Source organism: Podarcis cretensis (assembly GCF_951804945.1).
Source record: "Podarcis cretensis genome assembly, chromosome: 3".
Classification (NCBI taxonomy): domain Eukaryota; kingdom Metazoa; phylum Chordata; class Lepidosauria; order Squamata; family Lacertidae; genus Podarcis; species Podarcis cretensis.
This window is the reverse complement of record NC_137172.1, coordinates 49549624-49567479: the sequence shown is the minus strand read 5'-3', so window position 1 is coordinate 49567479 and position 17856 is coordinate 49549624. Positions and strand designations below refer to the sequence as shown.

Sequence of the window (17856 nt, the reverse complement as noted above, 5' to 3'; positions counted from 1 at the left end):
TGGGGGTGTCAAATGCATGTAGATAAATAAGATTATTGATACTGTTAAAATTCTGAACATCTACCCTTGGCAGGATTGAGATTTCATAGAGATGCAACAGTGCACATTGGAGATGTTAACAATGCAGGAAATGGTGGATGCATGAAAAGGCTGATCAGCCAGGGAGCACAGCTTTCCACCCCTTCCACCCACACCCTCCCCAAGCCTGCCATGATTGAAAAGAAACCTACAGTAAATACATTTAAATAAAACCTTTTATTTAGTAACATTTCTCTGGTGACATTAAGCAGCATAGTAAATTCTTTATACAGTATAGAAGTCATGCATTTAAAGTTTAATGTATACTAACACTGTGTAAAAGCACTTTTATTTTTAGAAGCAATTAAATGCCAAGAGCATTTGTCTTGAGGCTCAACTGTAATAATACTCCTTAAGCTCCTGCAGTTCCAACTTGTGGAACCAAGCCAATACAGGTAGCAATCTAGCACATTTCAACTGCATGAACTACAGTTCCTCCAACTCATGTTAACAAGGGTGTACAAGAGTACAGCTATAATTTTCAGAGTCTTGAAGTGTGACACTACACACTGCAAGGGAAACACGGGGTTCCAAACTCCATGTATCCCTTAGAAACAGTAATATAGTGGAGGCAAGCCTTTATAAACAACAATCAATGACCTGGGTGTCTCTAATCATTTCCTGAACCAACTTTCCTCCTCGCAAAGCCTAGCTCTAATATTTAAATAAACCCAGTTTTGGGAAACAACCAGGAAGAAGTGTTGGGGGCAATCTGTGGGCACAGGAGGTATGAACTCTCATGAAATGTTCTGCAAAAACAAAAACTCATTCATGCTAATTTGCAGACACAAAATTTAGAAAGGAGCTTACAAATATTAGTTTAGAACTGAAGCCACAGTACAGTTCTGCCTAAGGTAATTTTAGCCCCATAGAAATTTTAAGTTCCAATTGTTTTTCCCTTTATCAAAGATAAGCAAGTTTGTGAAGTGACATTTATTAGCTAAATCTGGAAACAAACAGCAAGACAGAGAGTTTATCGTGCCTGCATTTGCATTGATGTTACAAACAAAACAAAAAAACAGATCACTGGAGGGAAGTAGAGGAAACAACTCCCTCAGAACACACACAACCCAAAACACCTAAACACAAACAGTAAGGCACAAGGCCTTGAGTTCCCCAACCAACTATAAAGGAGGCTAGCGATAGGGAGAGACCAGTTTTTGTGCTGTAGTACTAACTACCAACCATTTACATCCATCTACGCTAACCTGGCACCTTCCACATATTTTGGACTACAAGTCCCGCTGGTTGAGGCTGATGGAAGGCCTAGTCCAAAATGTCAGTCAGGCACCAGGTTGGCCCAGGGTGATCCATGTAAATGAAAGATGTGTGGGAGATGAAAAGGGATTGTGGGAATTAACTAAATGCAACAGGAAGATGTACAAAAACCTATGGAGTAAATACCTGAGTTTTCACTACATCATTAATTGGTTCACAATTAATAGTAGCATGGCACCTCCTTTTTTCTGCTATTCCCTCCAGTTTGAGAGAGGGCAGCGGTACAGTAGTTACTGGGTAGGGGGTGGGAGGGAGGAGAAAGGGGAGCTTCAAGTATTATGTAGAAGACTAGGAACAAGTTACAAGTTGAACTTTAGGACTTACTGACTAAACTTCTTTGGAATTGTTGACATTAATATATGTAACATTAGAAAAAGTACATAATAAAAAAACACACACACCAAATAATATTCTTTGAAAGTACGTCTGAACCATTATAAGATATCCATGCAGTGCACCTCTTATACCCATGCTGTGAACCAAATACGTTAATAGATACTGCATGCTAATCACTTTCTTTACTTTGAGTGGATGTTTAACTAGACTTCAAATCGACTTTTTCCCCAGTACAATGCATGGAAGCATGTTATTTTGTTTACATCAGTCTACTTTATTTTTGGGAATTAACTTTTTGATGAATCAACCCCTTCAAGTTAAAGGTTCTCATTTACCTCAATGGATTACAGTGTCCATTTTGTATGCTAATGAGTAACGTGCTTGCAATCTGTGTCATTTTACTTTCCCTGAATGGGGGGGGGGAGAGAGGGGAGGGGAGGATGAAAAATGTACTCAAATGCCAACATTAAAATGTGTTTTTCATCTTGGATTAAAATGCATGAGCTGTCTCCCAACCATTATTTATTTACTGAAATGCAGCAACAGGCCTGCAGAGCTGGAGGACCGCCAGTTCCTGGATGAACTTGCCCATCAGTTAAGAGTTGTAGTCATGGGCCCTGCTCTGGGCACCCCTGCCACTGGAGGCAGACCTTTTTATCTAGGCTTATGGCATTCAGTTTACTTTGCTGACCTGTTCAGTTTTTGTCATTCAGTGTGATGAGCTTTGGCTTGGCAGAGGACTGCTAAAGTCTTATTTACATTATTTTAACTATTTTACCTGCATTGTAATGAAGCTTTGTTACTTTTATTTGCCATTTTGTATTTATTGCAATTGTTTTTTCGAGTTGTTCTAGACCACTTATTAAATTGCCTTAAATGCAATTTATGAGAGAAAAGCAGCATAAAAACATCAGAGCAGCTATGTTCTAGAAAGGGTGCTTAAACCATGTCTTGTAGATCCTACCCCCAGTTGCTCTGTATAGTTTCTCCTCAAGGATGTGAAACTAGCTGAGACAGGAGGAGCTGGAAGCAGTGATTTATATCAGAAAAATGTCTCACAGCTCCAATCAAATTCAGTCTCTCCTGCTGCCTGCATTTTGAGTAAATAAACATTCAAAAAAGAGACTGCTCATGTGTCTTGCCAACTTAGGCTCAATCAAATACTTATTTGACAATAATGTCAATGTTTGCCCTCACTGTGTAACATCCTCAGATATCACCAACCAAAAAGTTTTAAGCAATGTACATTCTTAGTTAGAACTAACACAATCTAGCTCAAATAGCTATATTTACACCTCCCATATACCGCTTCAATGTTTCCATATTTCAGAATTATCTGTGTATCAACCGTCATAAATGTTCATGTTCTGGAGTTTTTAGGTTTCAAGAACATTTAAGAGGCCAGTTCATTTTACTTTTACATATGCACACCTGTCTCTCTTAGGCAAAGTCAAGGTTTCATATTTCCAAGTGTCTCTATAGAACTCTCAGTTAGATACCATGAAGGCAGAGGGCAGTGTTTATCTTTGACTAGTTGCTGCCATTTACTGTATTGTGTTTCTAAATTACAAAGTAAAAGAAGCTGACTGCAATGCATTACTACAGATTTTGAAGCAGTCTATACAACATATGCTACCTTTCATAACAAATTGCTTCTTTTTAAGGAGGATAACCCGAACAGAGTCTTAGGTATAGAAATTACTTTAATTTAAAAAGAAGAAGTCAGATAACGATGATTCACAACTTCAAACACTGTTCTAGAATGGCAAAACAAGTAGGCATTATCTTTTCCCCAAAACATAAAATTTCAGTTACAATTTCAGATGTAGAAAACAAGGATTTCCCAAGGCAAAATCAGACAGCAGTAAGCTCTTAAGATCACAAATGAATTGTATAGCCTACAGTTGTCAAAGTGATTGAAATACATTTAAGAATTGTCAGGAAACAGTTCAGTTATGCTTCAGTAAAAAACCTACAACATATTAGTAAACTTATGGCCTGTTTTTCAAAAAAATAAATCATATACCTTGTAGAATGTGGCAAATAAAATACTGACAATCAATGCCAGTAGCTTTCAATATCAAATCATAAATAAAAGCTATTGTACAAAAAAACAAAATAAAAACAAACCACCAAACATGATAAAGCCTACCAGTTACATTTCAGTTCTTATTTATAAAACAAACAAATGTTAGTGCAACAATATGTCAGTATATCATGCTTTGGAAATTTAATGACCACATTTTATATACACAGGATACAGAATTGTCTTAAACTAGAAGAAATGAGCAAAAATATGCAACAGAAATTTTTTTACATACTGATATTTTACTCTTGTCCACTGAATTACCAAATTTTATTTTTTGCAATCTTGCTGTGCCAAGTGCACGCTTCTGGAAGCCATTTCATAGTACTTTTAAAAAATACCAGATGTGGTATGCTTTACTGAATAAAAAGCAGTTCTAAAACTGCAGTCTTGAAGCCATGGCAGTTGTTTCATTAATCGTCATTTTCAAGGACAGCTGAAAAAATAAGCAGCATTTTGTGTTAAACAACGTAGGCATCCTATGCACACTTTAGGAACAAACTCCATGCAATTTAGTGGGAAACCACAGAATTAATCTATTTTGTTTTTTTGAGACGGAAACACAATTAAGCAGTCATTCACAAGGTCATACAACATACACAGGTTCTCCACCTTAGTGGATTTTTGTTATGCACTAAGGAAATGTTCTTGAGGAAAGGAGGGCTATAAATGAAATAAAACAATGTTTCTCAAATTAAGAGGTCCGATATAGATTTGAATTTTCATTTCAGTGCAAATTGTTACTTGCAACAGGACTGACTTCTGAGTAGGAATCATGGTTACAGTTATGCTGTTACAGATTTACATTGTTTTTACAAGGTGGATATCAAAAACATAAATCCTGATAGTAAAACGAACCAACAAACAAGCCCTTGGGACACACAGAAAATTTGAGGAAAACCACCCCACCTGTGGAGCTGGTGTATGGATTTTCCCTCCCTCAATAATCAATGTCTAAACGAAGATGCTGATCTCCAACTGCTAACACTTACCTCTTTCCTTGCTCAAATGAATGTTTCAGTTGTCTGTTCCTAACAGCCACATTCTTGAACACTTTGAGCTTGTGCTCTTCGTGGAGATCTCAGCTGTCTCAGGGCAGCATCTCCATACTGAATACCTGAGCCCATCCTTTCCGGATCCAGTTCACCTGATAAAACAAAACACAATTTGTTCTTACAGACGTTGTAATTACATTTAAATTCAAGGCTGTTCTCTTCACGAACATGTAATGTTAAAATTTAACTTTTGCTGAATGTAACAATAACAGTAGTCATGAAGAAGAAGAAGAAGAAGAGTTTGGATTTGATATCCCGCCTTTCACTCCCCTTCAGGAGTCTCAAAGCAGCTAACAATCTCCTTTCCCTTCCTCCCCCACAACAAACACTCTGTGAGGTGAGTGGGGCTGAGAGACTTCAAAGAAGTGTGACTGGCCCAAGGTCACCCAGCAGCTGCATGTGGAGGAGCGGAGACTTGAACCCGGTTCCCCAGATTACAAGACTACCGCTCTTAACCACTACACCACACTGGCTCTCATGAGAAGTTGAGAGTGCTTTACACACAAACACATGTACATATGCACACAAATATAATTTGTACTTTTTTTCTTTTACAGAGGGGTGCCTGTTTTATAAGTATTGTTAAGCAAACTTTTAATGGTCCTATCCATTATACAAGCTGCTGTGTCCTCCCCTTCCTACTAGTTGGAAGATGTACAGCAGGTTGGAAGCTAGATGTCAGAGGCTGAGAGGCTTCACACACAAGAAGCCAGTTCAGAGTTACAATATTATTAATAATCTAAATGTCAGACATCTCTTTCAATAATCACACATTTAGAAAGATGTTACATTTTTACAGCAACCTGTAAAAAAATGCTTTGACAGCATCCCCTATCATTGGGTGATTATCCAATGATATACTGAAGCCCATCAATTTCAACGGGTCTACCCCACTGAAACTGCTGTTAAAAGGGTGCTAGTGGGGTGTTCAATGAAAACCAGTTACAGCTCCTTTTGGATTGTGTTCTTCAGGGTCATTTGTACTTGCATTAAGGTATTTGACAAGTTAAGACACAGGTGAGAATTAGGTGACACTTTATGACAAAAGAAGAACACATCTAGTTTGAGCGCAGTTTATCACATGTCAACATTTCACATACTCTAAAGTGTCTAATACTATAGAGGTGAAAATATTTTGAGATCACAAACATGAACTGTGATTACCTGACTCAATTTTATTAAGTATTTTTCTGGCACACTGTACAAAGGCCTCTTCAACATTCTCCCCTGTCAATGCACTTGTTTCCAAGAACATAAGTTCTGAAACAAATATGAACAAAAAAATTATTTGCAATCATTATTATTATTTATTGAAATTATGTATCGCCCTATACTCGCAAGTCTCAGGGTGGTTCACAGGATAAAATCAGAATATAAAACCACAAAATACAGAATCAAAATAAAAACAACAACCCAATAATAACCCCCCAACACATTTTAAAAGGGCATAGGATTGATCAATCAATCAATAAATCCATCAATCCTTTAGTTTGAAGCGATATCCTGATTCAGTCTTCCCTGATTATCTGCCCTCCAGATGTTTCAGCAGAACACAACTCCCATCATTCCCAACCACTGGCTCTACTGGCTAAGGCTGAAGGGTGCTGTAGCGCAAAATATATGTAGGGCACCGAGTTGAGAAAGGCTACCCCAAAGAACAGTCAGGGAAAGCTGGTCCAAAGAATGGTCAAAAAGCACCTGTTCCACTTCTGAAGCTAATAACCACATTCTGCCCTGTTTTTGCCACCCGTCCCCTACTGCACTCCTCCCCTAAGCACCTATTCCAAGCAAGAGAAGGGTTCCCAAATCACAGGAGTGTCTTTTCAGCTAACAACAAACCAATATAAAAAACAATTAAACAAAATATTATCTATATCAAACAAAAATATGCAATGCATTCCTAGTTGTATCTGCCCAGAAGCAAGTGCTGCCAAGTTGAATGGTGCTTACTCCTAGATATAGGATTGCAGTCTAAATTAAGCAACAGTAAACAGATAAGATGTAGCAGAATAACTTCAACCAGAAGAATACCCAAAGCACTGAACAATTCTAAAACAATGCAGTCATAAACTGGTTTCAAGACACCAACAAAGAGGCGTGCGGAAGTTCTCAGATAATTGGTATATGCCCAATGGACATATTACCCAATTACAACCACACCAAAATTGGGGGATGTTTCATAAAGAGTTGTCTTCCAACTTCTTCGTCCCATTTTTGGAGACTGAGGGGGTTGCAGAATGGGGCAAAAATATTCACCCACTCAGAATGACAGAAGCACTGACCTCACTCTGACTTGACTTTACCCTCCATACTAGTAGCTTCCAATACCTGCGTGGGGAGGTCATAATTCCAAATGATGGGGAGTTGTGGTCCAAAATATCTAGAGGGCACCAGGATGGGGAAGGCTGATACAGACTATCACCAGACTAAGATAGGTCATGAAAAATACTTACCATTTTCTTGAGCAAACCTGGATGCTTCCAAGAAAGTGACTTCCCGATCTCCATCAAGATCCTTTTTGTTCCCACACAGTATTATAACAATATTCTGACTTGCTAGCATCCTCGCATCTGTTAGCCAGTTAGTAAGCGCATTGTAGGTTTCTCGACTGCATCACAAAAGGACAAATTATTAGATGTTAATAATTATGCTTCCCCCTTAAAATTATGTTTTAATTATCCTAGCTAACTAGATGATTTACACAATGATAGTTCATGTTCACTTTGATAGAAGATCAACAGAAAAAACATTGCTGTACTTTCTTTTGTCCATTGTAAAATACTACAGAGAGGTTATTGCCCAGCAATAATGGATCCGGAACACCTGCTGTCCTGACAGGTGGTAGGGTGCAGAGCAGGCAGGCAACACCAAAGAGCATGCAGTGTTAGTCCTACATTTGGACCTGTGCCAGTGCACTGTGGACACTGAAAGCAAGGGCAAGTGTAACCAGTGAAACTTGCCCCTTATACAGTTGACCGGAACATTACAACAGACTTGCTTTTTTGTAGTGTGTGTGTATTTAAGTCTCCAAGAAAATCAGTTTTGAGTTAAAGGAACACCACTCTGTTTCTGAGGCATGCACTCTAAGACAACTGAAAGTAAGGGGGGCCATTTCTATGAAGGAGTCATTGGTATCCAAGAATGCTGACAGAAAACACTCTCAGGAGTAAACGAAGCATGGTCCCCAGTGTTTCTTCATCCAGAAAAAAATCCCAAGATGGCTAATGGTGATGGTCTCTCACAATCTCAAAAAGTCCTTGATGTGCAAGACTCCGCACAGGACTTTGAAGAGTCCAAGTTTGGCATCATGGCCTACTGTATGTATATACTGCAATCAGCTGCTAGTACCAGATATAAAAGCTTGGGCATAAATAAATTTTAAGGAAACATGGCTTCTGCATGTTGGGGATGGAGAGGAGAGAGATGAACTAGGAAAGAGGCTAGTCTGGCTCCTAAGCCACTGAAGTCAGATTTTGTACTAGATTGAACCTAAAATATTTTTATATGTAGGATGGTTTGAAAGGGGTTCTTTACTGTAAAATTAGACCCCCGTTTAAGATACAGCAGCTCAAATGAAATAGGGCTGGGAGCACACTTGTGTGAATTTTGTGTGCGTAACCTCAAGAAGCTATGAAAGCTGAATTTATCCCATGATAATTGCTCTTATGTGATTAATTTATCTTGGCTGTAAAGGATTACATGTCTACCTAAGGATAACCACAGGAAGAGCAGAATAGTTTATCTGTACTTATATTTATAGCAGTTTTTCCTTTTACCTGGTGATGTCATAAACAAGTAAGGCACCCGCTGCACCTCTGTAGTAGCTTCGGGTTACAGACCTGTGAAGGAAAACATATACCACTATAAGATGACAATAAGCTATGCTCTACACAGTGCTACAATTACGAACAATATAGAAGCTACTGTGTCTGCTTAACAAGGCAGTACAGTCATGATTGAGCCAAAGTTGAGCAGCTTTAAGCCTCATCAGTTTTGAGGGGGCATATATTAAAACTCTTCAGAAGAAATGAATGATTTAACAATACTTACTTTTGCCTACAAGTTCTCCTATAGTCACAATACAACTGGGTGTCACAGAACTAGTGAAACAGTAGCCAGTATCCAACAAACTTGCTAACAAAAAAGTCACATGCCACTTTCTTCAACTAACATGCCAACAAATTTCTGTGCTATGAAAATATACCTGAATCGCTCTTGTCCAGCTGTATCCCATATTTGTAGTTTTACATATTTGCCTCCAACATTTATTATCTTTGAACCAAACTCCACCCCTATAGTATGATTTGAGTCATCTTTGACTAGAATAGAAAAGGTATCTATTAGTATTCAAGTACAATTTAAAGTACACAAGGATATTATATTAACAGTGACATTTTTATTATTTATCCATAATTTGTTCTGTACAGGCAGCAGTGTATTTGTTAACTTAACCAAGGGGAATTTTTATGGTAAATTCATACACACACACACACACACACAGTACTTTTCAACACATATTCAGGGGTATTAGAATATGCTTCTGTGAACACTTTGTGAATATGCTAGACAAGATATGTCAAAATGAAATGCATTATATAGTTGTGTGAATTTATCCAACATTGGATGGTGGGCTACGTGCATATACATGTATATATACATATATGCATGCACAAATGTGACAATTCCCAAAATTTACTAGTGGCACCAGTCAAGGAAATTTCCTTATTCAAAGGTTGCTTTGTGACAAAAAAAATGCCTCATTCTCACCCACTTTTGTTAACTAAGATTTATGAGAACATGCTATCAATACCCATGCTTGAAGTTGTGGCTACCATGTTTTCATTTTGTGTAGGATCAAAATTTGTTATCACAGTGTCACATAAATGGAACGTGTGAACTGACCAGAAGAGCCTGGAATCTGCCTTGATGGAGTGCCATTGTACTGGCAAGGGGTATTATGTAGAATGGTAATCTATCAAGTCAGCTCTTATGGCTATCCTGGGCAGTTCACACACCGCATTTATGTATCACTGTGATAGCAAATTTTGATCCTACACACAATGAAAACATGGTAACCATGGTATTAAGGAAGATATTGATAGCATGTTCTCTCAAGCCTACATAGAAAGTGATTTGGGTAGATAATACATACTGAGGAGTAAGCTACACTGAGTACAATGGGATTTACTTCCAAGGAAATACATGGATTGCATTGCACATGTCCCTACTTATTCATACTACTGTCTAAGAAATGCCAGATCACTTCTGTCCAAAAAATGCTGTTAGCCAGGACCAATGTGGACCAGAGTTCTGTTGAGCAACCCCCACAAAAACTCCACCCCTAAGAACCCCACAACATCTGCATTATACTTACATTTTTTCTCAATAAATTGATGAAGCAAACAGGATTTGCCAGTGCCTGCATTTCCAATTACCAAAAACTTAAACAGGAAATCTGAAAATGGTAAGACAATCAAATGAGCATCTTCAAATGCAAAAGAAACATGCTATTACTGCTTTTTCCCTTTGTCATAAAAAGAAATCACAAGGGCACAGAACAGATAAACTGTCTGCTTGCTATTCAGTGCCTGGCTTAGCAAGATATTGCAACAGAACAAAGGAATAAGTATGGCTATTTGTATTCTACACATGACATATGAATCTGTCTAAGACAAAATTCAGCATTTCAGATTTGAATTTTTCTCCCAGCCTTTGTAGTACTATTTTGGTAATAAAACAAGAGCTGATATATTCCAACAATCTAAATTCTAAAAAGTGTTGAATCAAACATTAAAAAAAACATCAGGACAGGTTTTCTGTGAGGCATAAGTAAAGGTAAAGGTACCCCTGCCCGTACGAGCCAGTCTTGACAGACTCTAGGGTTGTGCGCCCATCTCACTCAAGAGGCCAGGGGCCAGCGCTGTCCGGAGACACTTCCGGGTCACGTGGCCAGCGTGACATCGCTGCTCTGGCGAGCCAGAGCCGCACACGGAAACGCCGTTTACCTTCCCGCTGGTAAGCGGTCCCTATTTATCTACTTGCACCCGGAGGTGCTTTCGAACTGCTAGGTTGGCAGGCGCTGGGACCGAGCAGCGGGAGCGCACCCCGCCGCAGGGATTCGAACCGCCGACCTTTCGATCGGCAAGCCCTAGGCGCTGAGGCTTTAACCCACAGCGCCACCTGCGTCCCGAGGCATAAGTAGCAAAGGACAAATAACATCAAGCTGGATTTTTCAGATACATACCCAAGTTTGGCATCTCTGAATGCCATGATAAAAAATTAACTGAAGTTATAATCCAATTCAGATGAATCAGCAGAAAAAATATCCCTTTCAAGTTTGCAAGGCACAATATGAAAAAGAGTAGGGCAGGGAGAGGAAGGACACAAACTTGCCAAAGCGAAGCACTTTTAAGTGGGAGATTTATGCTTTTAAAACAGCAAACATTTAGTAACACCTATAGCTGTGGCAGGGAACTTTTCTGCAGCCTGAGAAGTGCATTCCCTCATATGCAGCCATTCAGGGGCCACATGCCAGTGGAGGGTGGTGCCAGAGGAAAAATTGGGAGGCAAAAGGGATGTGATTTTTACTATTATATAGTAGGTAATGCTCCTGTACCCAAAAACTAGAGATTTCTACACACACACATGCCCACATCTTTTGGTCCTCTATCAAGGTACCGTAAATAAAAGGAATGTGACCTGAGGAGGGGCATAGCGTGGGAGAATTTTGATGGCTGGACAGAGGTTTGGAGGGCTGTATTTGGGCCTGCAGCCTGAGGTTCCCAACCCCTGATCTATGGGATCTTCAGATCTTTCAGTCTGAAGCTATCTGACCACCAAACTTCTCGATTACATCACATTCAAAACTGGCTTACTCTATACAAAGTAAAGTTTCTCTTGCAAATATGAAAAGGCTATCAGCAATGCCTAAGCAGTAATTTCTAAACTTTCCCAACATGCTCAAATCCACACTGCAGATAATATATTCCTTTTACAACGGGGGGGGGGGGGATAATAGTGCTATAAAGTAGCATAGGCTCATGTGAATCGGATGTTAACCTGAAACTAGCTATTGTTATTCTAAACAACTGTGGGCAAAATTGTTTGCATGTTTTACTTCTGGCACAGTGTAGTGAAAGCAATTCACATGCCAGTTATTTCTTCAGCTTTACTTGCAGCTTCTTTTTTCTAGATGAAACAAAAAAACAAAGCCATGAAAGGCACTTCATTATAGGGCTGATTTTCTCTTTCTTTCTTACTGACAAAGAAGCTTTGAGCTCCAAGATTTGTTGAGCTGTCTGGCCTCTCACCCTAGAGAAGACTGTTGTTACTAGGAATGACCGAAGACAAAAATGCAGCCAAGAAGAGACCCACAGTCACTATTATCACAGCCAATCTTGAAACATTAAGGGCTATCTAGAGGCAAGAACCTCATAACACAAATGTGAATGCTATGAAATACACGACTATCAAAGCTTTAAGGATGCAATAAATGAGCATTAACAATTATTGATTCAGGATAGCTTTTATTCTTCAGTTGTTTTGAGAAATTAAAAATCCAACCATTACTTTTCCATGTTGTGTTTGGAGTGTACAAAGGCTCTATTATATTGTAAAGGTACAGTGGTGCCTCGCAAGACAAAATTAATCCGTTCCGTGAGGCTCTTCGTATAGCGGTTTTTTCGTCTTGCGAAGCAAGCCCATTGACAGCTTAGCAGATTAGCGCTATTAGCGGTTTAGCGGCTTTTAGCGATCAGCTGTTAAGCGGCTTATCAGCGGATCAGCTGATAAGTGGCTTAGCGGCTTAGGAAAAGGGGGGGAAAGGGGGGGGGAACACAGGAACTCGCAAGACATTTTCGTCTTGCGAAGCAAGCCCATAGGGAAATTCGTTTTGCGAAGCGCCTCCAAAATGGAAAACCCTTTCGTCTAGCGGGTTTTCCGTCTTGCGAGGCGTTCGTCTTGCGGGGCACCACTGTAAAAGGAGCCCTGACCATTAGGTCCAGTCGTGACCGACTCTGGGGTTGTGGCACTCATCTCGCTTTATTGGCCAAGGGAGCCAGCGTACAGCTTCCGGGTCATGTGGCCAGCATGGCTAAGCTGCTTCTGGCGAACCACAGCAGCGCATGGAAGCGCCATTTACCTCCCCGCCGGAGTGGTACCTATTTATCTACTTGCAGTTTGATGTGCTTTCGAACTGCTAGGTTGGCAGGAGCAGGGACCATGCAACAGGAGCTCACCCCGTTGTGGGGATTCGAACCGCTGACCTTCTGATCGGCAAGTCCTAGGCTCTGTGGTTTAACCCACAGCGCCACCCGCGTCTATCTATTTAGTAATTCTCAAAAATATTCCACTGTGGGCAATATAACAATTCCCCTAATAATGGTAGAATTAGACTAGATGTGATGGTAGATGTAAACTGAAAAATCAATCTTTTGTGCATGTACTATGGATCAGCAAATAAGAATGGCATCTAAAAACGAATGCAGTACAGTACTTCATCTCCTGCAGTATTCTTTCACAGATTTTCTTTATTTGGCGTAGATGTATTACTGCTTTTATTCCTATGCACCTACAAAAATATTTTCTACCTGGAGTATTTTAAAAGGAAAAACAAAGACAATTACCATGAAAAAAATACGAAAGAAACTAACAATTTAGTAATCTCATCAGGGAAATTAGGGCAGGAAGATCTCAACAAAAAGTCTCAAAGAAAGGGGAAGTAAAAATATATTTTTAATTGCAGGATAGTGAAGCCCAGAAAACAAGTTATTATGCCTGAGATATTCCAAATCATGGAGGCTCAAAATGGAGTATACTCTTCCTGCATCTCTGCCTCTTCTTTTATGCTGCCCTAAGTTTCTTCCCAGAAGCTCTTCAAGTCATCGTTCAATACCTAATGAAGTTTATGGGATACTGCCAAAAGATAATGGTTTGGTATACAACAACCAGAATTTTTCACTTTATTTTAAGAAAATGGGTTTGACTCAAGCGAAAAAAAGCACCAACAGTAGAAGTGCATACAAATTGGGTCCTAGCAGCTACTAGAAATAAACAAGTTCCTCAATTAAAACAAAGGTGCTGCTAATCAGGAAGTTTAACTATGATGTGTAGCAGAAGAGTACAGTAAGCCTTTAGCTAAAACCATACATGCTCTTGATAACATGACCAGGGACCATCTGCTGCTATGTTGCTAGCATACACTACAGCTTGCGTTCAGTAAGGGGCATGCAACCAGTATGAAGGTTGCTAACTCAAGAGAGCTCCCTGAACTTGGTGTCTTTATAGATGTAAATGGTATTACTTTGCCTATCCTTATTTTTTCACTAGCTCACTGGCTTAATCACACACCTGTGGTATGATTCCTTGTAGCATAGAGTTTCTCGTAAACTACAGCTGTTAACTCTCCTAGTTTTGCATTATTTAACCCATTTTCCAGATTTGTAGAAATATGTACATTACTTGCTCCTTTATAAACATGCGGCAATTATTCACTTGGCCCTGGTATAATTCTCTTCATTTTTTTCAGGCTGAATAGCATTGCACTAGCTTCTCCAATCTGGTGCGCTACACATAAATTCCCATCAGCTCCAGCTAGCACTGCTGGGGTTGTTGGGAGCTGTAGTCCAAGATACCTCTTGAGTGTCTTTGTAAATGAAATTGTATGCATCAGGCATAGGCAAACTCAGCCCTCTAGATGTTTTGGGACTACAACTCCCATGACCCCTAGCTAACAGGACCAGTGGTCAGGGATGAATGGGAACTGTAGTCTCAAAACATCTAGAGGGCTGAGTTTGCCTATGCCTGGCATACATCATACAACAAATATGGAGCACCACTATGTTTAAGCATGTAGTGAAGCATAAGCTGAGCACTGACAAAGATTGAGAACTGTGATCATATACCAACAGAGTAAACTGACTGCAGTCTTGAGATAGAGAGCATATGCAGCCTTGGCTCCAGCTTTTGTCCCCAAGTAAAAAACGCTGCTTTTAGAGCATTTAATCTAGATTTGTCACATAGGATAGACCTTCTTTCTCTTTTCAAAATCTGGGTGCAAGCAGATGCTATTAGTTCAGCAACACTGCTTAATGTTTCCCATGAATTTCCTAGTTTTTCTGTTTATTTATTCCAGTTGCTATCCACACAGAAGAAAATTCTCCCACTAATGTTACTTTCCCCATAGCAAAAACCATTACTTCTCAGAAGCAGCACCATACATGGCTCACTATTGCCTCACAGTCTGACCTAATACAAGTCGTGACAGCATCCCTTGAAAAAGGTATGGTAGAAATTTAAGAAATGGGTTCCAAAATGCATGCTTGGCCTAATGTGGGTATCAGATTAGAAAATGGTTAGAAACAGCTGATCTATAATAGCACAGACATAAAAATGATAGCCTACCGAACAGGCCTGCTGTGAGTGTTATATAAAGAAGAGAGAAAGCTATACGAAGGGCTTTAATGTGCCAATTACAATTGCATAGGTTAAGATATATGTTTAAAAAGCACACGTAGTTCAGCCCTTTCTTGAAAAAAGCCAGTGATCCATACAGCCGAAAAGCCGAGGACCTGTATGCAACACCACTACTACCTGGTTTCTCCATTCCTCCTTGTCTACACATGGGTACCAAAAACAGGGGAAAGCAAGGAGGGAGGAGGGAGGGGCGAATGCGAAGACATCTGCAAGGGCCTCCCCTGTGCAAGGTGTGCGTACCCACAAGCAATACTGGCTCTGTCCTTGCATTGATTTATTTGATTTCTAATTCTGCGCGGCCGTTCCCCGCCCTGGGCCCCCACGGGAAGGGCAGGCAACAAATGCTATGAATTCTGCATAAACGGGGGCGAGAGAAGCAATAATGCCGCGCGCGCTTGTGCCATGTCCGTCTCCACCGCATCACGTTGCAGGTCCGAAGCGGGCCCGCGGGCGCCGTTCGCGGAAAGAGAGCGCCCACCTCCCTGAAAACAACCCCTCCCTTCCCTATCTCTACAGGCACAGCCGCCGCCCGCAGCCCCGCTTCACCTCAGAGCCCGAGTACCACCCACCCACCCAGCCCCGCCAGCCCAGCCCCTCCCTACCGTACGTCTCCGACATGGCTGTCTGCGACATTTTCCGAGCGACGCGGCCGCCCCTCTGCCCGCCACCGCCGTTGCCGTCGCCGCTCGGGGGCAACGCCGGACCTCGAGGCACCTCAGGGAGGCCGCAGTCTTGAGAACGGCAAAACACCTCCGGCGGCGGCAGCGGCGGCGGCGCTGCTCCCCCTCCCCTCGGGCGGGAGGGGAAAAGGGGAGGGGTGAGGAGAGGAGAGGGAGGGGGAAAGCGCCTCGGCCAGCCACCCAGCGGCTCGAGAGCGCGTCTCACGAGGTCTGCGCCTGCGCAGGCGGCGGCTCCGCCCTCTCTGCCCGGACCTTTGGCAGCGGAGCGGCCCGCAACTGTGCGCAGGCGCGTCGGCGCGCCAACGGCTCCCTCACCAAAACAAAGCGCACGTGCGCGGCGGGGTTTGAAAGCCGACGTCTCGGCGGACCTCGCGCCTCGCAGTTGCGCCTGCTTTTCGTTGGGTTTTGGAGCGGAAGCCTCTGGCTCCATCTTGGTAGCTGGAAACGAGAGACAGTGAAAGGGATTTAGGGCTCCCCAGGTTTGGGATATAGCTATGTGTCCTGCTTTGTAGAGGACAGGCCTCTTTATTTTTGAAGGGCTGTCAGGTGACCGTTTGATAAATTGCCCTCTGTTTGAGATAAGGAACCACAGGGAGAGCAGGTCTGTAGTCCACAGGAGCACCTGGTCAACAGACTGTAGGTTACCTGGTGTCTTCCCCACTGTGGTGAGGAGTATTGTAATTCTGTTTAAATTACAGTACATTATTGCATCTACATTAATAAATGCAAATTGGTTTCCCCTTTTCTTTCAGTGATTTTCAGCTGTCCACCCTACCGAGGTTCGGTTTGTTGGGATACTGCCAGGGAGATAAAGCCCATCATGGCCCCCACGTTGCCTCCGAACAATCCATCGATCTCCTGTAGATACAGTATCAGCAATTAGCGACATGAGCTCCAGAAATAGCTTGCCACATTCCCAGTGGCGTAGCGTGGGGGGTGCAGGGGGTGCCAGCCGCACTGGGCGCAACATTTTGGGGGGCGCACTCGCAGGCTCTGCCCCTACCTGGCTCACACACTCTCTCTCACAGTGCTGGCTGTGCGAATCTGAGCTGCCGGGTCGCCGCCCACTGTGCGGAGCGGAGAGAGAGCGAGGGAGGGACTATCTGGGGGAGGGACAGTGCAGCAAGCTTCGGGCCGCGCAGGGCTCTTCCAACGGCGCCGAGCGGAGGCTGCGTCGCCCGTACTTCAGAAAGTGGTGCATGAAGTTTCCCCGCAGCAGCCAGCCGGCCCCGGAGCACGTGCAGAGCGCCGATTCCCCCTGGGCGATCCCGGCCGGCCGTCCAGTCGGCGACAGTGCCGGCGCTGCGCTCCTTCCTCCCCGCGAGCGCCCCGTCGAGGGAGGCTGGTCCTCTGAGCCAGGCACGGCCGAGCGCGCCTGCCCGCCTCCTCCCGGCCATCGGGGGAGGGACCCAGGACGGGGAGCCACCCCGGGCGGAGGCGGAGTCGCGCAGGGGAAAGGCCGCCCGCGCTCTCCGCGGCCCTCTGCACATGCTCGCGGGCGCCACGGCCTCGCTCCTCCAACGAAAACCAGATCCAGGGAAGGAAGCCCCGTGCAGCTGAGAAAGAGGCTCCGCGAGCATGTGCAGAGCGCCCGCCCGCCGGGACTGCGCGAGAGAGCCAACGGGCAGCCGGGGGGGCAAGAGGCGCCCGGGCTCCCCGCTTCCTTCTGGAGGGGAGATGGCGCTTGCCCAACCCAAGGCAAAGTGGAGGAAGAAAGTCTCTTCCCGGTTTTGTCCCCTTCCCAATATTCGATTTTTGAAACCTATGTCTAGGGCGGGTATAGCAGCGAAGAGCTTGGCGGCTCCTTCAAGGGGGCCCGAATCTGGAGACTGCAGGCGAAGCCTCCCCAATGCCCAAAGGGCGAGGCTGA

At 42.8% G+C, this 17856-nt stretch overlaps 1 protein-coding gene across 1 annotated transcript; it reads right to left on the bottom strand.

The window, feature by feature from the left end:
- Nucleotides 1-236: 236 nt before the first annotated feature.
- Nucleotides 237-16181, bottom strand: RAB4A (RAB4A, member RAS oncogene family). Its single transcript, XM_079971841.1, has 8 exons — nt 15909-16181; nt 10208-10288; nt 9038-9152; nt 8610-8672; nt 7287-7441; nt 5998-6093; nt 4771-4925; nt 237-4214 (listed from the first exon to the last, which is right to left on the bottom strand). The coding sequence occupies exons 1-7, from the start codon at nt 15937-15939 to the stop codon at nt 4810-4812; spliced, it is 657 nt and encodes a 218-aa protein (XP_079827967.1). The 5' UTR covers nt 15940-16181; the 3' UTR covers nt 237-4214; nt 4771-4809.
- Between the last annotated feature and the right edge of the window lie 1675 nt (nt 16182-17856).